At 28.4% G+C, this 25,289-nt stretch overlaps 5 protein-coding genes and 1 long non-coding RNA gene across 11 annotated transcripts; 4 read left to right on the plus strand and 2 right to left on the minus strand.

Moving 5' to 3' along the window:
- The first annotated feature begins 749 nt into the window (after positions 1–749).
- LOC122634479 (ras-related protein Rab-34-like) lies at positions 750–3,041 on the plus strand. Its single transcript, XM_043823467.1, has 7 exons — positions 750–896; positions 958–1,124; positions 1,189–1,290; positions 1,377–1,441; positions 1,531–1,661; positions 1,754–1,961; positions 2,052–3,041. The coding sequence occupies exons 1-7, from the start codon at positions 834–836 to the stop codon at positions 2,126–2,128; spliced, it is 813 nt and encodes a 270-aa protein (XP_043679402.1). The 5' UTR covers positions 750–833; the 3' UTR covers positions 2,129–3,041.
- On the plus strand, positions 2,426–15,182 carry LOC122634478 (NADPH--cytochrome P450 reductase). 2 transcript variants are annotated; one of them, XM_043823466.1, is made up of 10 exons: positions 2,426–3,095; positions 11,360–11,568; positions 11,633–11,825; positions 11,907–12,056; positions 12,838–12,962; positions 13,038–13,226; positions 13,370–13,608; positions 13,690–14,021; positions 14,156–14,646; positions 14,756–15,182. In XM_043823466.1, the coding sequence occupies exons 2-10, from the start codon at positions 11,393–11,395 to the stop codon at positions 14,898–14,900; spliced, it is 2,040 nt and encodes a 679-aa protein (XP_043679401.1). In that variant the 5' UTR covers positions 2,426–3,095; positions 11,360–11,392; the 3' UTR covers positions 14,901–15,182. The 2 variants fall into 2 exon arrangements, with proteins under 2 accessions (XP_043679401.1, XP_043679400.1); XM_043823465.1 differs by lacking the exon at positions 2,426–3,095 and adding an exon at positions 9,016–9,209.
- LOC122634480 lies at positions 3,902–5,640 on the minus strand. The gene is made up of 3 exons (XR_006328394.1): positions 5,486–5,640; positions 4,923–5,041; positions 3,902–4,556 (listed from the first exon to the last, which is right to left on the minus strand). It is a non-coding gene; the product is annotated as an uncharacterized LOC122634480 (long non-coding RNA).
- A 1,920-nt stretch (positions 15,183–17,102) lies between the features above and the next one.
- On the plus strand, positions 17,103–18,631 carry LOC122634522 (NADH dehydrogenase (ubiquinone) complex I, assembly factor 6). 2 transcript variants are annotated; one of them, XM_043823538.1, is made up of 5 exons: positions 17,103–17,377; positions 17,525–17,747; positions 17,827–18,222; positions 18,293–18,409; positions 18,511–18,631. In XM_043823538.1, the coding sequence occupies exons 1-5, from the start codon at positions 17,268–17,270 to the stop codon at positions 18,604–18,606; spliced, it is 942 nt and encodes a 313-aa protein (XP_043679473.1). In that variant the 5' UTR covers positions 17,103–17,267; the 3' UTR covers positions 18,607–18,631. The 2 variants fall into 2 exon arrangements, with proteins under 2 accessions (XP_043679473.1, XP_043679474.1); XM_043823539.1 differs by having other exon boundaries at positions 17,112–17,377; positions 18,293–18,631.
- Positions 18,632–18,808: 177 nt separating this feature from the next.
- Positions 18,809–21,876, plus strand: LOC122634523 (lipid storage droplets surface-binding protein 1-like). Of its 3 annotated transcripts, none has more exons than XM_043823543.1 (5): positions 18,809–19,071; positions 19,415–19,786; positions 19,859–20,144; positions 20,217–20,361; positions 20,460–21,876. In XM_043823543.1, exons 2-5 carry the CDS (start codon positions 19,472–19,474, stop codon positions 20,518–20,520), a joined length of 807 nt encoding a protein of 268 aa, XP_043679478.1. In that variant the 5' UTR covers positions 18,809–19,071; positions 19,415–19,471; the 3' UTR covers positions 20,521–21,876. The 3 variants fall into 3 exon arrangements, with proteins under 3 accessions (XP_043679478.1, XP_043679476.1, XP_043679475.1); XM_043823541.1 differs by having other exon boundaries at positions 18,809–18,885; positions 19,022–19,071; positions 20,217–21,876; XM_043823540.1 differs by having other exon boundaries at positions 20,217–21,876.
- Positions 21,877–22,143: 267 nt separating this feature from the next.
- On the minus strand, positions 22,144–25,156 carry LOC122634521. 2 transcript variants are annotated; one of them, XM_043823536.1, is made up of 2 exons: positions 24,461–25,156; positions 22,144–23,815 (listed from the first exon to the last, which is right to left on the minus strand). In XM_043823536.1, exons 1-2 carry the CDS (start codon positions 24,971–24,973, stop codon positions 23,384–23,386), a joined length of 945 nt encoding a protein of 314 aa, XP_043679471.1. In that variant the 5' UTR covers positions 24,974–25,156; the 3' UTR covers positions 22,144–23,383. The 2 variants fall into 2 exon arrangements, with proteins under 2 accessions (XP_043679471.1, XP_043679472.1); XM_043823537.1 differs by having other exon boundaries at positions 24,485–25,134.
- Positions 25,157–25,289: the final 133 nt, after the last annotated feature.

The raw sequence follows: 25,289 nt of genomic DNA on the forward strand, positions 1-25,289 counted from the left end.
TATTTTAAAGAAAAATAATAGTACATATTCAATTTTTAAATCTACCTGCTTTTTTTTTATAGGTTTTGATTAGGGAACTGTATCGATAAAAAGGCCGATACATTTAATTGGAAACGAACGCCTTGGAACTATGAAAATTGCGTTAACAGTTCTCATCATAAACAAAATTTTAAGAATTTTTAGTGTTTGTATAAATATCCCTTTTATCTCTTTTAATATAATAAAAAAATAAAATATGAAATAAAAGAATTACTTATTAATGATGTATTCAATATAATCAGTTACATATTATTATATTTGACAATAACAAAATTCGTTATATTTAGCAGTATTAAATTCTTCGCGCGCGCGCACGTGTCTGTGTATAATAATCAGCTTAAAATATTCAGACAATAAATTATATTTTAAAGTAAAGAATAATGAGTTTAATAATAAATTTGATTACAGTAGAAAAAAAAAAAAAACAAGATTATTCGTAGCTTTATTTGTCATAAACATATAAAAAATTTGTCGAGGTAAAATATAACATATTACATTTGGACTTTTTTTTACAAAACATAATAATTCTAAGAACATACTACGATACTATTAATACTATAATACTAATATGCACCCAAGTATGACGGAGGAAACACCTGTCACAGCAACCAATGTTTATGTTTTAGCGCAGTACTCTTTAAGACCTTTGGATTATCAGAAATGTTACCATTCCTCATAAATATAAAAATTATAACGGTGTGTTAGTTAAAAAAACAGCGTTTTCATTGTTAACTGACAAATTAATTATTTTATAAATCTAGTGAAAATCAGTTAAATATATTTCATCGAACACGATGTTAGAAACACGTTCTGCCGTATTTAAAATAATGAAAACTAACGCTCACGAGGAACGACAGGTATACGTTATTATATTTATTAATTTATATGCCTGAATAAAAATTATATAATTATCGACAGATTAAAAAATGGCCACCCCCATTTTCTTCTGCGATAACTCCTTATTATGAAAGAGATTTTGACGATGTCGTTAAACGAACTTGTGCAGAAAAATCTCTTACCCTTCGAATATCGAAGGTGATCGTTATCGGGGACGTAGCAGTCGGGAAAACGTCATTAGTAAATCGGTATAATTTAAATGAAATTATTTATTAATTTAAATAGTATGAAAATTCTGTCTTCGTCTTTCAGATTTTGTCACAAACTCTTTGATAATAACTACAAGGCGACTATCGGAGTAGATTTCGAAGTCGAAAGGTTCGATCTTCTTGGCGTACCATTTCACTTGCAGATGTAAGTCGATCTTTGAAATACTTTTAAACTTTTTTCGTGAGACAATCTCATAGTATCGTGCTGTTGAAACATAATTATACTTTCAGATGGGATACGGCTGGACAAGAACGTTTCAAATGTATCGCTGCTTCTTATTATCGAGCGGCTAATGGTAAATTTGTTATATACAAAAATTTAATTGTTATCAATTTTCTAAATTTATCATCACGAAAATAATTCAATTCGTTTGCACTAATATAGCGATAATAATTGTCTTTGATGTGGGAAATCTAATGACTTTGGTACATTGTCAACAATGGTTAATGGAAGCATATAAAAGCAATACTAATCCTTGTCATGTTTTTCTAGTCGGTACAAAAAGAGATTTACTGGTAAGAAAATAGTATAAATTTAATTTAAGAAAAATGTATGTATGTTAATTTAGACTTAGAAAAAATCAAACATATTTCCATTATCTCTTCAGTCGAATCAAGTATACAAGGTAATCGAAAATCGAGCAATAGATGTAGCAGAACGAATGAGAGCCGAATATTGGACAGTTTCAGCAAGAACAGGAGACGGAGTGGCAGAATTATTTGCAAGGGTCGCTAGTTTATGTTTTAATGCGATGGTTTTACGAGAATTAGAAATTAACGAAACAGTACCAATGAATATCGGCTCGGATCTAATAAGTAGGTTATATTTTCATAACCTTAATGATCTATCGATCATTAATTTTGATCATTTAACTTAATGCGTATTTCAATATTTTTCTTTCATAGCATTGAAGAATAAATCTAAGGAAAACGGAGAAAAAAAGAAAAAGATCGTTCCGAAATGTTTTGATTGTTCTATATAAATATATTAATCTCAAAGAATTACAAATGATTGGTGAAATACATTATATGTTATAAAATATTACGAATTATCAAGTATGTATCTCGATTCGATTTAATTATACAATTCGATTAAATGAAAGATGTCATGTCTAAGTAGAATTATTCGAAAAGTTTTAAATGAGGCGCGCGTTCATGCGAATACTATCGTTACTTCCGGTAATATCCAAGACGAACTATCGAGTGTAAAAACCGAACTAAACCGAACTAGTATTGCTTCTTCTTCCCACGTTGAAGAAGAAGAAGAGGAAGAAGGAACTAATGGCAGTTATCGTTTACGAGAATTTTAAAACGTGCGAGTGAAGCGAGCTTAAAATCTGGTGTTGTGTGTTGGCTTGTAAATTCAGTATCTCGAAAGTAAGAACCACACGCTCGGCAACCTTCGACAACCTTCCGACCGTGACACGCTCGATTTGCCATCATTGTCGATCGTCGTTCGTCGCAACTGAAATTCTTTTCTCTTGCCTCCTGTTACATATTCTCTCTTGGACGCACGCACACAGATAGACAGACAGTAATATCACGCTACTCTTATCGGTCTAATTTTCCAGTCTCAAAAAAGAGTAGCTCCAATAGGTCGGTCGGTCGAATCGTGATCAAATTTTTCGTAGAGGATCCATCGTTAAATCAACTTCAAACGAGAGAGCAAGATTAAATTTTTCTTCTCTTTTATATTTTTTATATACAGCATCACGTTATTCGTCCTTTCGTACGTGATTCGAGAATTCATTAACTATGTGAATTCTTGGCCGACAGTATTTCCTTGGTACAGTATCGTCTCTACAGAAAAGAGAAAAAGGAGAGAAAAAGAACAAATCAGAGAAAAGAAGAGGAGAGTTACATGGTGATTGAATATTTTGTGAAAATCAAGAAAGAGAAGCAATTTATTAAAAGTCAACGACATTGATTGGAAGTCGAATCATTTCTTTCGTAAGTAAACTCAACACGATGCATTCCGACAGGTGGTGATTGTCTGAGCAAGGTGACAGAGAGAGAGGGGGAGAGAGAGAGAGAGAGCGCAAAGTAGAAAGAGATGGATGAAACGACAAAGATAAAATGATAGATAAAGATAGATTGGGGGGGAGTAGAGAGAGAGAGAGAGAGAGAGAGAGAGAGAGAGAGAGCGTACAAAGTAGAAAAAGATGGATGAAACGGCAAAGATAAAATGATAGATAAAGATAGATTAGGGAAAGGGGGAATAGTAGAGAGAGAGAGAGAGTACATACTAGTAGTTACGGCCTAGATAATGAGTGCGAAAGGAATGATAATAACAAAAAGACATGTCACATGACTAAGAGAGCTCGACATCCATCATCGAATCTCTTTATTTCTTTGATCAATCGTGGCCTCCTCCATTCTTTAAAGACAGTGTGTGTGTGTGTGTGTGTGTGTGTGTGTGTGTGTGTGTGTAACTACTCAATGAAATTTATTTCGTGATTTGCAATTTAGTATACGTGTTAAGCATATATTAACGTATATCATACATAATGGATTGAAATAAGCTTGGATGAGTTGCATGAAATGTATTTAATTTTAATCAGTCAATTCTGAGATTTCTCTGTCAAACCACAATCTTTTATTTTTTTTTAACAGTTTTTTAACAATTTGAGATCCGGCCGTCTTTCAAATCAATTTTTATTTGTTGATTCATCGTTCGACAGTTTTCAATGTTATTTCATATATTTTGCGAATTTTTGTTGTCAGAAAGAAGAAAAAGGCAATCAATAGAATCTTCGTCCTTGAAAATAAATTTTATTCACATTACATGTTAAAATAGCATTTATTTCAGTCTAAAATATTTATTTTTTCGAAGATTTGTTCCCGTCGAAAGCTACTCGTCACGAAGTTAACCAATAGTTGTGTCTTGCTTTTCTTGAATTATGCATTTGAGATAAAAGATAAAAGTCAGAAGAGAAGGTTCAGTAAGAAAAAGATTTAAAAATCACCTTAGTATACTTACGCTAATGTAAATCTATTCTTTTGTACATTTCCTTTGCTTTTATTTTATTTACACAAAAGTGACAAAAAGAAAGTATTATATATGTGTATATGTGTATAATTCTGGACAATTTATGCGCTTGTAAGAAATTAGATTTGCAAGAAGTTACATTCAAAACAAAACGAAAATATTTTACGTCCGATTTATTTTTACTGATTATCTCAATAACATTTAAAAACTTGATAGAAAAATAGTTAAGCCGAATATTAATCAGTTGTTGGTGACTCGTTGGGTGTTTCTTCTTTTTTGAAAAGATTATTCAAAAGATCGACTATATACGGATTCGCGTCACACAATGCCGGCCATTTCCTCTTTTCGTCATTGTCATTGCCATTAGCATTTGTCTGTCGAACTTTGACCCTTCCAATTCCGCCTTCCTCCATTTTCCCATTCTGAAATTTTGCATCATCGTATGATTCAATGCGAGTTCAATGCGTGTTCAATGTAAGTTAACGTGTTTCTATTATTCTATATGCAGAGAGCATTAAACTTACATACTTTTTCGATTTAGTTATGTAACTTATTTAGTATCAAATAATATAATTGTATATTATTGCGCATAAAAATGACGAATATGTGGTGTAAGAAAGAAGATATTGAAGTATCTTGAATATTAAATAATAGAAATATAAATAAAATCCGGTAAACTTCCTCGCTTATAATTTGAAACAACTTAGGATAATGAATTTTTCTACCTAAACCATATTATCAAAGTAAATATAAGAAAAGGTCACGAAGTAAAGTCAAATTTTGCTTACTTTACAATATTTTATCGACCGAAAATCGGTATTATTTTGTCCCGATGGTCCTGACATGATGACTCCTTTTTTTGTCACGTAACTTCTTCAATAATACAATACAGATTGATGGCCAATTCCTATTTATATAGATTACATATGTATTTACAAAGAGAACATCTCTTAGATTGCTCTATGTAAAATTATTTAATTGAGACATGTATATGAAAAAGATTCTTTTCTAATTAAAATGTTTCAATTTAAAATATAAAAAAGAATATTGTTTTCACTTATGTTTAGTTTTTAACGACTAGTGATAATACACACACACGAAGAAAGAGGTATAACATACATCTACAAGGCAAAAAAATACTGGCCGAATATAAAGAAAATATTTATGATAATAAAAACATTAGTTTTTTATAATACAAATATGATAGTCATTACGTGTGACTTTTTGTGTGACCATATATAAGCGAGACGGGCCATTACGTGTGGTCTTTCGACCGTTAAGGATTAATTTATTTGTAATTTATCGAAAAAATCTATACTTTAGAAGAAAAAGATCACGATAACTTACATACCTTGAAGAAATGATCTGTGTCTAGACGATTATCCTTCGATTTTTATATCTACCAATATATTCGTGGAATGATGCATGCTGACTATTGTATATTTTCTTTTTCAGTTTGATAAAATGTTGTTCATGGCTTTGAGATGATGGCTGTTGTCATATTCTTTTTTTTCTTTTCTTTTTTACAAGAATTTAAATTATTTCCAATTAAGCGTTAAAAAATTTCGGTACCATTGCGGACGCCATTTTAGTAGCAAAACAAAAAAACATTTTTCCTTGGCTATACCTAATAAGCTCAATATAACAGTGAACAAAAGAATATAGACGACAAATTTATGATTTATCACAACTGAGAAATTTCTCTAGAAAGCAATTATAAATTAGACTTTACATGGATAAGCATATCGATTAATAGAATTACATCGATTAGAAAACTTTCTGTGAATGATCTGATTGATAACCGAATCAATAACGTAATTGCAAATGATTTCTTTACCATATTTATAAATATCATTAATAAGTTAATCATTTCTTTTATAACACGCACAATCACTCATGTTTGGAGTTGATTTCGTTTCGTTATGTTTAAAGAACGTTTCTTTAATCTTTTTATTGCAGAAAAGACATATGCATATGATATACAGCTATATAGTGAATATCTCATTTTAAATAATATAATGTCTCCGTTCCTATTGATTTTATAAACAAATGTTTCAAATAAAAGTTGTGAATTTTATATAAATATGTGTGTATATTAATCAAATCATTTACGAGAAATTCATTGTAAATATTGTAATTTAATTGATCGCTATGCATATCTATTTAAAATCTAATTTATAATTGCTTTATAAAGGAGTTTCTTAGCAGTGACAAATCAAAAATCTTGTACTTCATATTCTTTTGTTATATCACTCATTGTAATATTTGTCATCAATAATTAACAATTTTCTAAAGGCATATCTATACAGTTATTAATATATAGGTTGAATCTCGTAGTTTCCATTTAAAATTCAAAAGATATAATATTCTGATTAGTATGACATTTTTTTCGATATTTTATTGTCATAAATGATTTTTTATATTTTTTTTCTTTTTTTATATATTGACGTATTTTTGTTAGCATAATATTGTACTTAATAAAAAGACGAATTCTCAACTGAAATGAATTCATTGACTTCCTAATTATTTTAAATAAAGAAGTATGGTTTAAAAAATGAAAGTCTATAAAAAAAATCTGTTTCAATGTCAATTATTTTTAAAGTTGTTTATGGACAATAGAATAAATAGAAACATACATGTATTAAAGATTTACAAAAGGATTTTTGGATATCTCAGGTAGTTTCGAATATAAACATCTTTTACACTCTTCTCTCTATTTTGAGAACATACGGAAAGTTGTTTGAAAGTCATATTGAAAAACAGATGACACCGATAAAATATAGAATGATAAAAAATATTCTTGATTTAACGAATTGGTCCCTAAATTTTTATCGATTTACATACGAATACATACACACACACACACACACACATATTTGAATTCTTATCGCTCACGTAAATTTCACATATGGATCTATAATATTTATTATCATTTAATAAAACTTGATAATAATACAGATTTTTATAATCTTTTTCAAACATTGCTCTTATTCCATCGCTTTCATTACATCATAAAAATATAAAACTTTCACTTTCTTCGTTGAGTTGATTTTTCTTTTACTAAAAGTCTTAATGAAAATCGATTTTTTTCTATTTTTTTATTTAGACGAATACACATTAATGATACAAATTATATTACTTAGAATTTCGTGTTTCTTAATAGAAATGATATTTTATTTTTTCGTTATCATTTTTGCTTAAAAAACGGAAAAAAGATAATGCAAAATTTTCAATACGGTTTTATCTTACGATGATTATCAATGATAGATAAATTATTATTATTTAAAATAAAAAAGAAATATTATATACCATATATTAAGTACATATAACGCACATATTTTTATTGTCGCATATTTAAATAAATAATATTAAAAATGTCGACATTACTTATAGACCAACTCCAATAATATACGATCTTTTAATAAAACAATTTATACATATTATCTTACCAACTATTTTTTGCGAAAGAAATTTTTAATTATTAACCAACTAATCTAACAGAAAGAATTAATGGGTAAAATTATAAAATACGAGCTAATGAACTAATATATTTTTCAACTCACATTAATATTGCTTCTTTACTGCGCATGATCAGTAACAGGATAACGTATTGAAGATCATTCTTCCATGAAAAATCAAAAAAAAAATTATCTATTCATTCGTACGAAGATGTGATACACCTCCCAATAGAGAGATAATGTAAAATAAATGGAAGGGGAATCTTCTCCCTAGCATTACGAAATCGACTGGTATATTCTATTAACTGCTGATTATATTGCAAAATAAATAAGCTCATCATAATTTTGTTAAAAGAAGTAAGATTAGAAAAAAATCTTAGATTTCATAACAAACGCCGTATTTGTATGGATGAACAAAATTTTTAAAATATGGTAAACCAATGCTATTGTGTTGCAAGTAAATAAAAATTTTTGCCAATTATAAACATAAATCATAAATCGATTTCAGCTTGATTCCGGTTATTGATCTCGTATTTTTTTTTTCTCTCTCTTTCTTTTCTTTTCTTTCATCGAGACAGAGATAGCCTTTTTTTACTATATTACAGATATAAAGTCAATCGGAAATTATTTTTTTCGTAAGAAGATATTGCAAAATATTTCACAATATTCTTATAATAAACTCATATCGCGAATCATTGCTGTGATATATTTGTATTTTACGCTATTATATCATTTATAATATATACTTTAATATATTCAATAATCTAAAGACCTTACAAAAAAAAATGAAAAAAGAAAAATAAAAAGAAAGATAAAAAAGAAAGCAAAAAGAAGAAAATATAAAAAAAATAGTTCCCGTCATTCAGATAATATCAATCCGAAGTCGTTTGATAGGACATTGTGATCTCCATGACTTCCAAGAAAAAAATACTGAAATATGATATCTTTTCATTTTATAATTCATCTCATTTAGTAGGTGTAATTACACTATCTAATATATGACGCAGCAAATAAGAATGCACGTTTAGCTATAGTTAATAGTGCATGTATAGCTTTCATGTTAGAAAAGCGTAAAATTATAAGATAAAACTTATGACGGAAGCAACTACGTAGGAAATGACTTGTTTATTTGTAAAACTCTTGCCATTACGAACAATGTCACGTTGAGTGAGTTGAAAAAGTAAACGAGAGAGGGAGAGAGAGAGAGAGAGAGAGAGAGAGAGAGAGAGAGAGAGAGAGAGAGATAAAAGGAGAAAAAAGGGAAACAAAAAGAAAAAAGGAGAAAAAAGGGAGAGAAAGAGAAGGAGAAAAAAGAGAGATAGAAGGAAAAAGGGAGAAAGAGAGAGAGAGAGAGAGAGAGTAAATCGAGTAATGAGGGAAGATTTGCACACGCGCATGCGCAAAAGCACGAATTGTTATGATTTGGACTGGCGGAAACCGTCGATTTTCCGTCAGTAGTGCGCGACACGTTGCATGTATTTGGTTGTTTCGTTTTCATTTTTATTTACATATCAATTCGTTTGTCATAACCATCAAAAAGATAAAGGTTGATTTTCTACAATATATCGCATATTAACGGATTCCCATTCCGTTTGTTATCACGAAATGGATTTACCGGTAAGAAATGAATATTTCCTTAATTAAAAACAAATTGTACGCACTTACAAAAATGCATTAAGTTAACGAATATTAGCATCTATCGAAAATGTTCATTCTTGATTCCAAGTACATGTCATGGCATCACTTATCCACGCATGTGTGAACACATTTTCCAAATTATACATCAATAAATAATACGTCTTATCATGGAATACAAGTTTTTACTTCAGAAATTCCTAACGATTTAACCATCGATTTATAAAAACAAAAACATTTGATATTCGGCCTAACTTTTCTTAAACGCTGCGATCTTTCTACGTTTTATTTTCAACTTATATTACCTTCTATACATTGCATGATTTTTTCTTGCAATTATATAATTATGTAAATGAGTATTAACGAAATGATAAAAATGAAGTTTATTTAAAGCTACCGCGAAGATAAGAAAATATCAATTATATTAATGATAAAATTAACGATATCAATAAATAACAGAAGAACTTTCACCATTGTCATTTTTCTAGGAAAACGTTACCGTTAATTTTTTGTTATCTTTTAATACCATTATACGTTATCTTTTAATATCACACACCAATCTACATATACTTATAGATAATGTTTAGAAAGAGGTTCAAAGTGCAAAAAGGTTGAAGCAATCCATCGAAATTGTAAAATATTACAATATCACCAAAAATATTCTTTAAAAAAATGAAAAGCACTTTTGTTTTCGTTTGAATTTTTTTTAACGATTTGATAAAGTTGGTATTAACTCATGAAATATATCAAATCAGTAACATTAATATATACGATGATTCAGTCCATTGAAATCGTTTACTTCGCGCGAATAAAAAATCTTAATTTCTGAATTTTTTATTAATATGCGATATGTTTTCAAAAACATAAAATTCAATATTATCGGCGAATAAAACATAAATATTATAAAATTAATATATTTATCTATGAATTATCTTAACTTTGTCGTTTATTATTACATACAAAAAATAATCCTTAAAAATTCAATGAATTATTAGGATATATTTTGTTATATCATTATTCTTTCTATTAGAGCGTATTAAGTCATCATGACATTAGATATTACTCTTATACTAATTGCGTAGTTATCCTTTATCAAATAAAAATTACAATCGATTGGTACTACTGTTTCTAATATTTCAATCATATGTATTTTTTCTCAACACGTGTCGTTCTCGATACGTTATTACATACTACTCGTGTAGTGTATAACTTCTGTGATAAATAACGTAACGACCTGTTCTTGATAAAAACGTAATGATCCACATTCAACGATTGGTTGTATAATATGTTGTATAATAAATTTAATAAGGAACTTCTGATAGTTAATTGTTTTAAAAAATTACAGGTTATGTCGAAATGTGGAAAAATCGCGCACGAATTTAAAAAATGACTATTCTGCAAAAAACGCAAGATGATATTGCTACTTTATGAATAACAATCGAAAGTATTATATCATATATAAGTAGATGTATCATTTCCTAGTTCCCTTTTTAAATAATAAATCCGTTAACTTGTTAATACTTTATAGATCTTATATCATATCTTACATAATAAAATCTAATTGCAAATGTAATGTCTGACGTTGCAATATCAATTATATTTCTTTTCTTCATTTTTCTAAATATCTTTCGCTTGACACTTAAAGAAATCTCTTGAATCCAGAGTCAAACAAAAAAGTGTTGAGATAAATGATGAGACAAATAAACATAATTACTAATTATGCTCGGTTATTGACAATGGATGCAATTAATAGTTTAAATTGTAATTTTTCTTAACTGTAAAACTCAGCTCAACATTAATACTTTCGTCTTATCAATCGAAAGTTATATTTGAGATTTAATTCATAGCAGCAAAGATAATAAAATGTCTAACATTCTTTCTATTTATATATTTCTTGTTATTATAATCAAAAATGACAATGAGAAAATATCTGTTTTATTGTAATTTATTCTAGAATTTAATGCAATATATGCGATAATAATTAGTAATCTATATATATTTCTATAATTTTAGTTTTCCAGAAGCATCTTTTCTTGATACGATACTTATCTACAAACACGAGTAATATGAATAATCTAACTCGTGTATTAATGTTATTAATGTAATCTAAAAACAATATATTTTGATCGTAGATTGCAGACGCATCACAACCAAAGGCAGTAAGAATGGGTGGTTCTCCAATTATAGAAAATGAGAACAAAATGGAGACTGTTGACGAGTCTTCTTATAGCACCTTAGATATACTTCTACTTGGAACTCTACTTTTGGCAGCTATGTGGTGGCTTATGCGCAGAAATAAGCAAGAAGATTATACACCTGCTGTTAAATCATACTCCATCCAGTAATTATCATATTTATCAAATTTTCTATGAAAGTAAATATTCTTATAATGGATCTTTTTTTAGACCAACATCATTTACATCGTTAACACCATCAGAAAATTCTTTTATAAAAAAGTTAATATCGTCTGGACGAAGTTTAGTTGTATTTTATGGTAGTCAAACTGGAACTGGTGAAGAATTTGCAGGTCGATTAGCTAAGGAAGGTATCCGATATAAACTGAAGGGTATGGTTGCAGATCCAGAGGAATGTGAAATGGTAAGCAATGAATCATATGATTTATAAAATTCGGAAATTAGGATATACACATTATTTATTGTTTTTTGATTATCTTAATAGGAAGAACTAACGCATATGAAAAAAATCAAAAATAGCCTCGCAGTATTTTGTTTAGCCACATATGGAGAAGGTGATCCTACAGACAATGCGATGGAATTTGTTGATTGGCTGAAGAATGGAGATCCAGATCTTACAGGCCTAAATTATTCAGTATGTATTGTTCTACACATAAATATAATATGCTTTAATAAACTTTAATTTACATGTAACATATATAGACATTCTTTAACAAAGGTATATGTGCTGAATAAAATTTGATAAAATTATAGATCATAATATATATATTTACATTCGTTGAGAAATTATTAAATTTTCTAACAATATAACTCTTAATACGATCGCAGTGCCAACTAATATTTCTATCCGGAAATTACGTCATTTCTCGTAACTTTAACGTTGCCTGACATAACCTTTATATTCATACTAACCGGAGCAATCATAGGGATATCCATTAGGTTAAAACGAATTAGATGCACACATTGAACACAGCTCGTATACTTACATAATATCTTTGACTTTCAACATGTCCATTTAAGTTATATAAGCACTTGGTATAGTCATACATATATATGTTTAATATATATATCCTTTGTATTCATAAGTGACCTATTAGTTTTGCAAGTTCAAAAATAAATCGATTGAAATATGTTATGATCAGACGAGAGGTGTAATTCCTCATAACTACATATTTAATAAATTTGCACACCACTACTATATAATTTCGTGGATATGAAGTTAAAATGTTTGGTCGATTAGTGAACGCATTGGTCCATTGGAGCAGCGCCACGTTGTGTCGCTCCTTAGTATTATATCGTAAACCGGAAGTTAGGGTATTCATATTTAAATTTAAATTATTTTAGTTAGAAATATTAAGTTCAAAGAATCGAAGAAAAATTGCAACGATTGTAAAATATTCTTCCATTTTATATAGGTATTCGGACTTGGAAACAAAACTTACGAACATTACAATGAGGTGGCTATATATGTTGATCACAGATTGGAACAATTGGGTGCTACCCGTGTTTTTGATTTGGGATTAGGTGATGATGACGCCAAGTAAGAAAATAATTATTGGTTCATTTGTAACATGATCATGTTTATAAACATTTAAAAATTGTATTTTTGTTACAGTATAGAAGATGATTTTATTACTTGGAAGGATAAATTTTGGCCAGCTGTCTGTGAATTCTTTGGTATTGAAGGTACAGGAGAAGATGTTAGTATTAGACAATATAAATTAACGGAACATGTTGATATCCTGCCTGAACGTATTTATACTGGAGAAATAGCACGTCTTCATTCTTTTAAGAACCAAAGACCGTAAGATCCTATTCATACAAGGATATTTCATAAATGATAATTTTTTTATATATCAGTATTTTTCTTTTCTTTTTTTAATTATAGTATAATTTGCAGTTTTATGAGTTTAATAAAATTTGTATTTTGTGTTTGCTTTTGTACAGACCATATGATGCTAAAAATCCTTTCTTGGCACCAGTCAAAATAAACAAAGAATTACATGGCCCAACATCTGAACGATCTTGTATGCATATTGAGTTTGATATAGAAGCATCTAAGATGCGTTATGAATCTGGCGACCATTTAGCTGTATATCCTGTTAATAGTGCAGAGTTGGTAAATAAAATTGGAGAAAAATGTGGTATTGATTTAAATACCGTATTCACTCTTACTAATACAGATGGTATGCTCTATAAAGAAAATAATTATATGTAATATATATAACATAGAATTTTATATTAGTTTTATAAATTTGCAATTTCAGAGGAATCTACTAAAAAGCATCCATTCCCATGTCCTTGTACATATAGAACTGCTTTAACTCATTATTTGGATATAACTAGTAATCCAAGAACTCATATTTTAAAAGAGTTATCAGAATATGCTAGTGATCCAGTTGATAAAGAAAAATTAAAATTAATGGCCTCTACTAGTGCTGAAGGTAAAGCTGCTTATCAACAATGGGTAGTACAAGCAAACAGAAATATTGTACACATCTTAGAAGACATTCCTAGTCTAAAACCATCTTTGGATCATTTATGTGAAATTTTACCACGATTACAATGCCGTTACTACTCTATTTCTTCATCGCCGAAGGTAAAAAACATACCTTTAGTAGGGTTAAAAAGATACTTAAACCTGTATGATAGTAATTTTTTCTTATATCTATATAATATCATTATTTTAATATAAGTATGTGTTGTATATTTAAACACTTAATTTTTTTTTAGCTTCATCCAAACGCAATACATATTACTGCAGTTGTTGTAGAATATAAAACACCAACAGGTAGAATTAACAAAGGAGTAACAACCAGTTGGTTAAAAGAGAAACATCCTTCGGATCCACCTTGCCTCGTTCCTATATTTGTACGAAAATCACAATTTCGTTTACCATCACGATTGACTACTCCAATTATTATGATTGGACCTGGAACTGGTTTAGCACCATTTAGAGCTTTTATACAAGAACGAGACTTAGCTAAAAAGGAAGGTAAAGAAGTGGGTGATACGATTTTATATTTTGGATGCAGAAAGAAGGACGAAGATTATTTGTATAAAGAAGAATTAAAAGAATATGTAAGAAGCGGCATGTTAAAATTGCATATTGCATTTAGCAGAGATCAGCCTCAGAAAGTATATGTAACACATTTACTTGAAAATAATAAAGAAGAAATATGGAGAGTCATCGGTGAACAAAATGGTCATATATATGTCTGTGGGTTAGTATAAATTAAACTTTTATATATTTTTATCTATTTTACTTTTTAATTTTTTTTCTTAAATTATTAAATTTGCTTCATAAATATTTACATATTTATTTGTTTTCAGTGATGCTAGGAATATGGCTCGCGATGTACATAATATATTACTAAAAGTTGTAATGGAAAAAGGAAATATGTCAGATAAAGAAGCAGCAGCATACATTAAGAAAATGGATTCGCAAAAACGTTATTCCAGCGATGTTTGGAGTTGAATTTTAATTAATGATTTAAATATCTTATAAATTTATATCAAATAAAATTGTCTGTGCAATATTTGATACAGACTAATATGTCAATATCAAACACTGTCTACACACATATATGGTGTGTGTGCGTGTATATGTGTGTGGGTGCGCGCGTGTGTGTAAGATTTTATATATTATAAGCTATTGCAATATCATAGAATGAAACTACTATTATATCTTATAAAACAACTCTAATCTTATTATCCGTATAATAAGGATATGAAGTAAAGGTAATTGTTAATCAACTTATACAGTATACTATCTATATATGTTACAAGCTATACTACTCTATTAGTATACTTAGTATACAATATATATATTTAGTTCAGTTTTAATTATACTGACTCATTGTTAATACTGTTTTAAGCAATTATTTTTATTTTTATATAAGTATACGGATAAAATATATATTTATATAGTTTATTAACAACTAATATACTATTATTTTTGGCCGTGTTAATTAAATCATTAACAATGAAAATGAGATAAAAAGAGAATATCATGTTTAAATATTCAACATTCAATTATTACATTATATTGATTTATTATATAAATGATTAAGATTTTTTTACATAAAATTAACAATGAATATAATACTTCTTGAAAACTTTCTATCTGCAATCCATTGATCATATTATATACTATATTTCATATAAATAAGAAGAATAATAAATAATAAGATTATTTGTAAGTAAGATTATTTGTAATTAACTGATCGCAAAAAAATTCATTCATATATATATTTCAAAGGAAATCTATAAATTTATATATATATATATATATATATATATATATGTGTGTGTGTGTATAGATATAAAATAAGCATTTTATTCTAAACGTTGAAGCTATTTTGCGGTATTAATAAAAGTCATAAGAGTTGTTAATATTAATGAGACTGTTGTACTACTAACTTTTTAAAGAGAATTATTACTACTTGAGCAAGTCTAAATTGATTGAAGTATCTAGTGTTTCTTTTAATAAGTTACACTGTTATAATACATATATGATACATGGTTAAATTGTGTTTGAAGAGGGTTCCATGTAATTTAATTTCTCTCAACAAATATTTTAAGATATATATTTAAAATATAATTATAATAATAAATATAATATAAAGACATTTTTCATTATTATTGTATTAGTACATGGTAAGAATGATAAGAAAAATGTTTGACATATGAATATCATATTAAAATAACTAAAAACAAGGAATTGTGCTAGTTTTTTAGTTATCATTGTTTATTGTTTCATATAATTATTCTTTTAAATTATTTTCAATAATAACACATAATTGTCTATTGTCAATGATGGAAGGTCATCCTTTGAATAGGGTGAATCTTTATCTAATTCAACATCAGAAGAAAATTTTTTAAATCACTTTTTTGTAGTATGTTGTTTTACAATATCTTCTCCAAATGCTATACACATTGTATGGCATACTTTTCAAATTTTAAAACAAAGTTTAAATTTATAAACAAAATATGGTCAAATTACATTAAATTTAACTAACATTTTAAAAGTGTTTAAATTTATAATATAAAAGTACATACCAAGTCAAAGTGTATTGATTGACCGATATATAATCTTTGCTATATGATAAACACAAAAATCTAGGATTTTTAAGTCGTAACAATACATTCTTACAAATAATTCAATTGAAAACCGCATGAACTTCTTTGCTTCTGTAATATATATTTATTTTGATATCAATTATAAAGAAAGTATTATCTTATACTATTATATTTTATATATACAATTTCATTCTAGAAAATATTGAATAAATATATTTTGAATATATTTTGTAATTTTTTCAACCTTCCAAGGAAAATTAATTTATAATAAAGTAGATAGATATTACGTATATTAATTACCTTTTATTTGGTTGTCCAATAAATAATATTGCACTTTCAGTATTTTATACGGGTAAATAAACAATTGATGATAATGATAATTTCAATATTTCAAACAGACTAATTTATTTTTTTTACATTAAACATTAAATTGAAAGTTTGAATTTTCAAAAGAGAATTTTAAAAGATAGTAATATTGTTTATTTAGTTATAAAATATTGAAAATTTCGAGATTATTTTTTGACCAACGTAATATTTTGTTATGCCAAGCATATATTCGAAACATTATGTGTAAGAACAATTTAAATCAGCTTCATATAGAATGTTTATGATTATTTACGTATATATGTACAATAATACAACATCAAAATAGGTTAACATATATTTCTTTACAAAAATGGCGTTTCATGATTTGCGCACGTGCGAAATGGTGTAGAAATATACTATATTTTTATGTTAAAAAAATTAACACAAAAAATATAAAATGACGACTTGCTCATTACTTGTTAATAAAAATATTGTAAAACAATGCTTTCGTTGTATGAGCACAATGAAAAAGCAGTCACCTGCTGAATATTGTTTGGAATTGGTTAGGTATGCTCATTGAATACAATGCTAGTATCAAAATATATAAAAAGTAAATTATATTATAACAAGAAATTGATTATTTTCTCTATTTTTCTAATTGTGCCTTGATTTTCATCCGTCGTGTTATAATGTTTTAACATTTTCTACTTCTAGGAAAAGAGATTATGAGAATTTTTTATGCACGTTACTACTTCCTAATAATATAAAAACTGCAGGTTTCGTGATTCGTGCTTTTAACGTTGAAATAGCGCAAGTAGAAGATCAAATAACTATAAAACATATAGGAATAATGAGATTACAATTTTGGAAAGAAATGCTGAACAGTATATATGATGGTGTACCATCAGAAACACCAGTTGCTTTAGAATTACATAGGGTAACGATTATATTGTGAAGCAACAATACAAGCAATTATACTACTTAAACATAAGTTATTTCCTTTAATTTTCAAACAGATATTACAAAAACACAAACTTTCAAAAAGATATTTTAAACGTCTAATTGATGCTCGCTTAGATAAATTAGAAAAATCTACATTTCCGGATATACAAGCTGTTGAAAATTATGCTGAAAATGCTGTTTCATCGATCTATTACTTATTATTGGAAGCACATGGTATAAAAAATATAAAGGCAGATCATGCAGCTAGCCATCTGGGCAAAGCGCATGGAATTGTTACTTTATTGCGCTCTATTCCATATCATGCTCAGAAACGTGTTATTGTTTTACCAGAAGATATTTTAATGAAATATAATGTATCATCCGAAACAGTATTGCGAAATATAAGAAGCACAGCTCTGAATGATGTGATATTTGAAATAGCATCTTGTGCCAAACAACATGTAGATGAGGTATTATGTCTTTATTATATCTTTAGTCATAACGATATTGTTAAATACATTTTTTTAATAATTGTTTCAGGCGATCTCACTTAATACTTTGCAAGAAAGCAAATCAATATTTTTACCAATAATTTGTATAGAAAGTTATTTAGAAGAATTAAGGAGAACAGATTTTGATGTTTTTCATCCACGACTTGTAAGAAGAAATGGTTTCTTACCATTGCAATTATTATGGAAAAAGATAACTGATAAGTTTAATAAATAAAATTTTATATATATAAGATTATTTCCTTGTAGAAAATATTAGAAGTGGATCGAATCGATGAGATAAAAAAAAAAATTTCATGTTTTATAAAATCTACCACTTTGATGTATTTAATGTATTATGTGTAAATGAGAATTAGATATTAAAGTCGTATTCACATTTTGCATTTACAAGGTATGAATAGCATCATAAATAATGATTAATTAATTTTTTATTTATTATTAATTTGTATTATTATGCCATTCATGAAAAATACACATTAGCGATTCCTAGCGGTAACAACCAAAATCAAAGCATCAATATAACATCAACTTTCCTGCACTTAACCTGGTTAATGCTCTAAAATTGTGTAAACCCGTCATAGCCATATGATAGAAGAAGAAAAAGAGATAAAGGAACAACAAGAGGTAAGGAGTACTTATTAAGAGGATACAAAAAAATCTTCCGATGTGATTAACAATCGAAAAAAACAAAATTAATATTGAAATGAATCAGAGATCAAGGTACGCGCTTCTATTAATATATAATGTAATGTTCGAGTAGTTGTTCGATGTGGAACTGAATGCGTACGTGATAATAAGCGATTATAACGGGTAAGTGACAATCAAAAATATATATTGTATACTACGTATATTTACAATTTACTCAGAAATGAGATTTATGTATAATCAAATAATCACGTGTTTGCGTATAAACATACTATGTACTTATCAAAATGAAGAGTTCTAAATATTACGTTAAAATACTTTTTTAAATATAAATTGAATATTTTTTCTATGTAAATTTTGTTAGATATATATTTGTTTGTTAGTTAATACTTTAAATATAATTAATGTTGTGCAAATATTATTGCTAAGATTTCCGATTATTCGTAGCTTTTCATAATATTGATTATAGTTCTTCTCGTTCAATAATTCAAATAAAAACTTCTTACAGTTCTTAAAAGTATATTCTATAAATAGACTACTGTTCTATGGAAATATACTCTGATGCATGTTTGCAATCATGGAAGTAGAACTAACAGACAGGTTATACAGGATTCAATCTGTAGATCGTGCTAGAAAGATACCAAGTTTAAATTATTTATTTGATAAATCTACGAAAGTTTATGATCGTATGAAAGGAACAAATACATTTGTTAATTGGGCTTTTGATATGGTAGAAAATGTTGTAAATATTGTTATTGAAAAATCATCGCCAGTTGCTAGATTAATGGAAAAGCCTATTTATACTTTGGATAAGACACTGTGTCAAGGTTTGGATTTTGTGGAAGTGAAACTACCTATAATCAAAGAAGAACCTAAAGAAGTAAGAATATTGTATTAAGAAGTATCCTAAACTATTGAAAAGTTTTTTCCATCGTTTCTTTTATTCTTCTAGATATTAGATAGGACAAAATCAATTGTCACAAATCATCTACGTCCAGCTGTAAAAACTTTCTCTAATCTTAAACATGAAACGAAGCAAAAAGTCAGAATTATGATTTTACTTACTTATTATAAGGTACATTACTTACGTTTATATAGTTGGCAACAAGCAGATAGAGTCATGTCCACTGAAACAGGAATCAGTATTCTAAAAACTGTGGATAATACAACGCATCTTGTAGAACTAATATTAGATAAGTACTTACCTGCATCACATGATGAAATTCAAGAGGACACAGGTATATCATTTACTAAAAATAATAAATCTGAGCACAAATACTCTATTTTCATGTGAATTTCATATTTTATAGAGGAATTATGCAGTGAACACGCTAAATTACATCATACAATGGAAAGACTTACCGAGTTTGGTAGTCGTGCTTCTCGTCGTATTTATCTTGCTTTAGTGGAACATTCGCAACATATGTATAAAATTGAGATACTTATACTAATATTGTACGCTCTTATTGTAATTCAAACTATGAAAGTGTTGGAAATACTATTTACTTTTGTATTCAAATTGTTTAGTAGTTATGCATACTTCTTTTTTTTAGGATTTTCGCATATATTACAATGGACTTATTCGTAATTTCAACAAAATCACTTATAATATAAAGCTATGTATTTTTGTGTAAAGGTATTTTTTCATAGTTGACATAAATTTAGTTGTATTGAAAGAGTAAAGCTGATTATAATTATGCGAATTACTATTTATGTATTTTTTTAGATGTTTTTTATTTTATTATTAATATTATTATATTTTTATATTAATATTTATCATTTGTATGTTTATTCAAACAAATGAAACAAAATGTTTATCACAATTTTTTTATTTATTTATTTCTTTATATACTATCGTAGAAAACAATTCTTGCAATATAATTGTATTTTTATCAAAAAAAGAAATATTTATTGTTAAGGGGTTTAGCAAATTTCATTAAAAATGACTCACTTCTATCTGGATCGCAAAAAAATACATATCCAAGATATACATACATTGAAGAGATTATTAATTAAAGATGATATATTCGATTTATATTTTAGCTATGTATTTAAATCCAATCTACATAAGAATATAAAAAACTTTATTTAGATACTACTTTATATATGAACTAAAATTGAAATTTATTGAAGCAATACTTTAATATTGTTATTAAGTTTACTATATACAAATTAATAATGTATGATAATATTTTAAAGTTTCGTTTATTATTTCTTGAAAATTAAAGAAACTCGTTGTTTTACTGATTTTGTTCAACTGCTTTTGTGCGTTATATTAATAAATTGTTCAGAAAACATTCGCGCTTATAATCTCATTTTAATGTGTTCGATAGTTATAGAATCTGTTTAATTTTTTGTTTTATTCATTTTTAACACGCATATTATTAACACGATCGACTATTTATTTCTTACTTTCTATGAAGAAGATGCGATGGTTAATTTATACGAATACAACGTTAAGATGATATAATGGTATAACTGACAATTTAAAATTGCCGTCTTGTTAAATTATGAGATAAAGCACGAGTTTGACTCGTAGATGAAGACTTCGGCCCAGATCATGTATCATAAGTCTAGCTTGTTATCTCTGCTGAATGACTCAATACATACATACATACATATATACATACATATAAAAAATCTTTCTTTCTTTATAATGTTAGCATTTATGTAAATAAAATATAAAATTAAGGATGTGGTTAAAAAACAAAAATTTCTCCATATAATCAGAACGAACTCGTATTAGAAATTTACAATAAAAAAAGCTGAATTAGTTTGTTATTTCTTTTGGAAATATGTTCAATAAATTCCTATAAATGTATGCTTCACTGGTATAATGCGTGCGAAGACATTTGTTTTTTATATCGACAAATAAAAATCTAAATACTACGAGCATAATAATTGTATGAAGTTGGGAACAATGCTAGTATTATTCACGTTAAATTTAAAATGAATTAAAGTTTCATAAAACGCTTCGCATAAGAATTAACGCGAGAAATATATTCTCCCCCCCCCTCTTTCTCTCTCTCTCTTTCTCGCTCTCCCCCTCCCTCTCTTTTATCTTATGCGACAATCAATTATCTATGAATAAAAAAAACTTTAATTTATATACGCAATCTAAATATATGGAAGAACATAATATAATCGCCTTGACCTAATATATATATAGCGTGTGTGTATATAGATCGTAAGTATGCAAAAAATATCATACGTGGTTTTAAAAATTACCAAATGAAAGATTTTTTCCTCATTTAATCGTACCTAAATAACAATAATTTATCATAACGTATTTCAAAAGAATAAGAAATACTAACGCATGCTCGATTTAATCATACAATTTTAAATCATCCATTCATTAATTCTCTATCTCACTTATGAAATATAAATAAAATACTATATTTGATTTTCATACATAATATGTATCTCTGCATAGACCTTTTAAAAAATATCTGATCAGGATCGTCCGTACGTAAAGATAATACATTGCAATATAGCGTAATTTTCTTTTTTTATACAGTCTTCTTTTTTTAGTCCCATTGTAGGACTGTTTTTATCAACAATTACACGATTATTGTTGTATAAAAGTACATACATATTCAAACAAAAACGATTCGAATCGTATACGTTGTTTTCTGTACATACAATTTTCTTCAATCTTAACGTTCAATGTTCTTCATATGTACATATCAAAATAAATGAAAGTACATAAGGCACGTTTTTCATTTTTTCGATATCGAACCGAACAGAAAAACGTATAGAGAGAAAAACTTCCTCGTACTTCCTTGTGTTTATTTTGATTTATTTTGTGTACTTTTGTTTATTTCAATAACTGCATCAAATTTTGCAAGGATAATATTTTCTTATTTCTTCTTTTCTTTTTTTTTCATTCTCTTCTATAATAAGTTATTTTCTTAGTTATCAGTCGTTATTATCTCTCTTTCATAATTCAACGTTAGTCAAGGAAAAACATTAGAAAGAATAAAAAGATTCGTTCAAAAAAATATAATAACAAATTGTCCTCAAGGTCTCGAAATATTATCTCCGAGAGGACTGATAATAATTTACAAAAAAGAGAACGATACAATCTAATAGAACAAACGAAGTTGCTCACACGTAAAATTAAAAGCAACAAAAAAATTAGCTCTTAAAGAACTCTATTCCAACATGAAAAGTTAAATCGCGTAATATTAAATAAGGCTCAATTAGCGTGAATTAACAAATTTTCATAACCTTCATAAGAAGAATTTCGCCGAATAATAAAATGTAATATAATCGACGAAAAGCGCAATTGCATTCGTGAATCTTTCATCGTCCTGATCTCGAGTATTCGTCGATCCTGATGCAAGGATCCGTTGACTAACAAAAAAGCAGAGAATTTGGGAAAATCAATTTATCAATACAAATGGTCAATATTATTATAGTCGTTGATCGACAATGACGATCACAAACATAAAACATAAAATATAAAGCAAAGCAATTAGCGTCGTGTTTGCGCGTAAACACCGATTTCAGCTTCGAATAAGATTTGATTGATCCTCAACTTGGCGACCGATCTCGAATAAGAGTCCGGTATTTCAGCGAGTTGAACGGCTATACTTTCTGCAAATTTTACGAATTCTTCTTTTGTTTTTTTTGTCTCGTTAGACGATGCCCTTTCGAGATTCAAGGTTCCTCCAGTTTCTTCGAGATCGTCAAGCGGACTGTTGGGTCCTGGTAACGAAGCATTATAAAGTTCCATCGTTTTCAGACTCGACGAAGAAGATTCTTCAGCATCTTCGCTCAAGGAAGGATTGAACGAACCGGTCGTAAAACCATTCGTCTCTTCGTTACAGTCGATAAATGTTATACATTCTGGATCGATGTCACTTACGAGATATTCCTCCTGCAGCTTCGATTCTTCTTCGACTTTCTGCGATATTAAACGATTCTTTTCATTACATTGTTCGACAAAAAGCTTAGTAGTAGTACTAGTAGGTTTTTTCTCTTATTGAAATGCGAGTCCAGACATGCTACCCACCCTCTCGGCATATTCGAATCTTTCAATTACTGTCGTTTTCTTATTTTATATTATATATAATTTTATATATAATATATATTTAAAATTATATTTATATATTTAATATAAAATATTTATAAATAATAATATATATTTAAAATATATATTTTATATTACTCGTGTTATGTTCTGATTTTCTTCGTGAAAATTGATCGATACATATAGACGTTTAAATATCGTAAATTATTTTAACTTTTTGATCACGATAATAAATAATCGTGGAAAATCAATGCACGTAGTAAGTGGAACGCACTTGATAGATTCATTAGTATGACTAATTGTGAATACTACCTGTATTCACAAGTTTCAAATGTCTACAATCGATCGAATGATAGGATACAAAGACAAGATAGGATTTTGACAAATGTTCAACGTAAGATAAATAATATGTTGAACGAACGTAACCAAAAATGAATGAATATAATAACGTGAATGTGATTGTCGAAAGAAAAGAGAAGAGAAAAAAATAAAAAAAGAAATGTAGATGGAAAATACAACCTTCTTTCTTTGATCTCTTCTCACCTTCTTTCTCTTGCTATATCGGCGAGTACCGAATTGAAGGAATTGCATCGCCTTGAAAGCAAACCACTTGGAGACGTAAACATCATCCGGCCTGGTTGCAGCGTCCCGGCTATTCTGAATTTTATGTACTTCCCTGGAGTACTGGCACTTCAAGTTAGTTATTTTCTTCTCGACCTCTAACGTATTACAAGACAAAATCTGTGCGAGCTCTTGGATTGCACGTTTACGTTTAGCCCTATCCCTATATCCACGAGCATTCCAATCCCATAGTACGCGTCTCTGCTGATATTCTTGAAGAAGTTCCAAGGTTTTATCACGGGTCCATTCCATGCCAACGAGACGCGTATTACCTTGGTTGCTTCCTGTTTTTACGTTTACACCGTATTCTACCTCGTCCTCGGTATTATACTCGTTATTTTCGTAAATCCCGTGTTCGTACATGCTCCGTCGAAATAAATCGTTGTTGATAAACCTCGCCAGTGCGAACATTTATGTTATTTCGAAACCGATCAAACGCGCGGCTTCGAACTCCGAGAATCTATCCCCCACCCCAACCTATTTATCCTCCCACTCTGCTCTCTCGACGTATTGGGTCGCTCCCATCCTCTTTCTCACTCTAGGTACTATATATAAGTACGTGAATGCGTGCCGGTGTCGCCGCTACCGTGAATTGAGCACACGTTTTAATGATTTTTGCGCGAAGCTCTGGAAAGACAGAGAGAGAGAGAGAGAGAGAGAGAGAGAGAGAGAGAGAGAGAGAAGAAAGCCGCGCTTGCTCACCTCACCTCATCATCCTATCCTTTTT

This window comes from Vespula pensylvanica, chromosome 15 (assembly GCF_014466175.1).
Source record: "Vespula pensylvanica isolate Volc-1 chromosome 15, ASM1446617v1, whole genome shotgun sequence".
Classification (NCBI taxonomy): Eukaryota; Metazoa; Arthropoda; class Insecta; order Hymenoptera; family Vespidae; genus Vespula; species Vespula pensylvanica.

Coding starts and splice junctions, on each gene's coding strand:
- LOC122634479 (XM_043823467.1), top strand. CDS start 834: ATGTTAGAAACACGTTCTGCCGTATTTAAAATAATGAAAACTAACGCT. Junction 1,442..1,530: donor TTATTATCGAGCGGCTAATG/GTAAATTTGTTA, acceptor GCACTAATATAG/CGATAATAATTGTCTTTGAT. Junction 1,962..2,051: donor TATCGGCTCGGATCTAATAA/GTAGGTTATATT, acceptor TTTCTTTCATAG/CATTGAAGAATAAATCTAAG.
- LOC122634478 (XM_043823465.1), top strand. Junction 11,569..11,632: donor GTTAAATCATACTCCATCCA/GTAATTATCATA, acceptor ATCTTTTTTTAG/ACCAACATCATTTACATCGT. Junction 14,647..14,755: donor GGTCATATATATGTCTGTGG/GTTAGTATAAAT, acceptor ATTTGTTTTCAG/TGATGCTAGGAATATGGCTC.
- LOC122634522 (XM_043823538.1), top strand. CDS start 17,268: ATGACGACTTGCTCATTACTTGTTAATAAAAATATTGTAAAACAATGC. Junction 17,378..17,524: donor TATTGTTTGGAATTGGTTAG/GTATGCTCATTG, acceptor TTCTACTTCTAG/GAAAAGAGATTATGAGAATT. Junction 18,223..18,292: donor CCAAACAACATGTAGATGAG/GTATTATGTCTT, acceptor TAATTGTTTCAG/GCGATCTCACTTAATACTTT.
- LOC122634523 (XM_043823540.1), top strand. CDS start 19,472: ATGTTTGCAATCATGGAAGTAGAACTAACAGACAGGTTATACAGGATT. Junction 19,787..19,858: donor TCAAAGAAGAACCTAAAGAA/GTAAGAATATTG, acceptor TTATTCTTCTAG/ATATTAGATAGGACAAAATC. Junction 20,145..20,216: donor TGAAATTCAAGAGGACACAG/GTATATCATTTA, acceptor CATATTTTATAG/AGGAATTATGCAGTGAACAC.
- LOC122634521 (XM_043823536.1), bottom strand. CDS start 24,973: ATGTTCGCACTGGCGAGGTTTATCAACAACGATTTATTTCGACGGAGC. Junction 23,816..24,460: donor GAAGAGATCAAAGAAAGAAG/GTTGTATTTTCC, acceptor TTAATATCGCAG/AAAGTCGAAGAAGAATCGAA.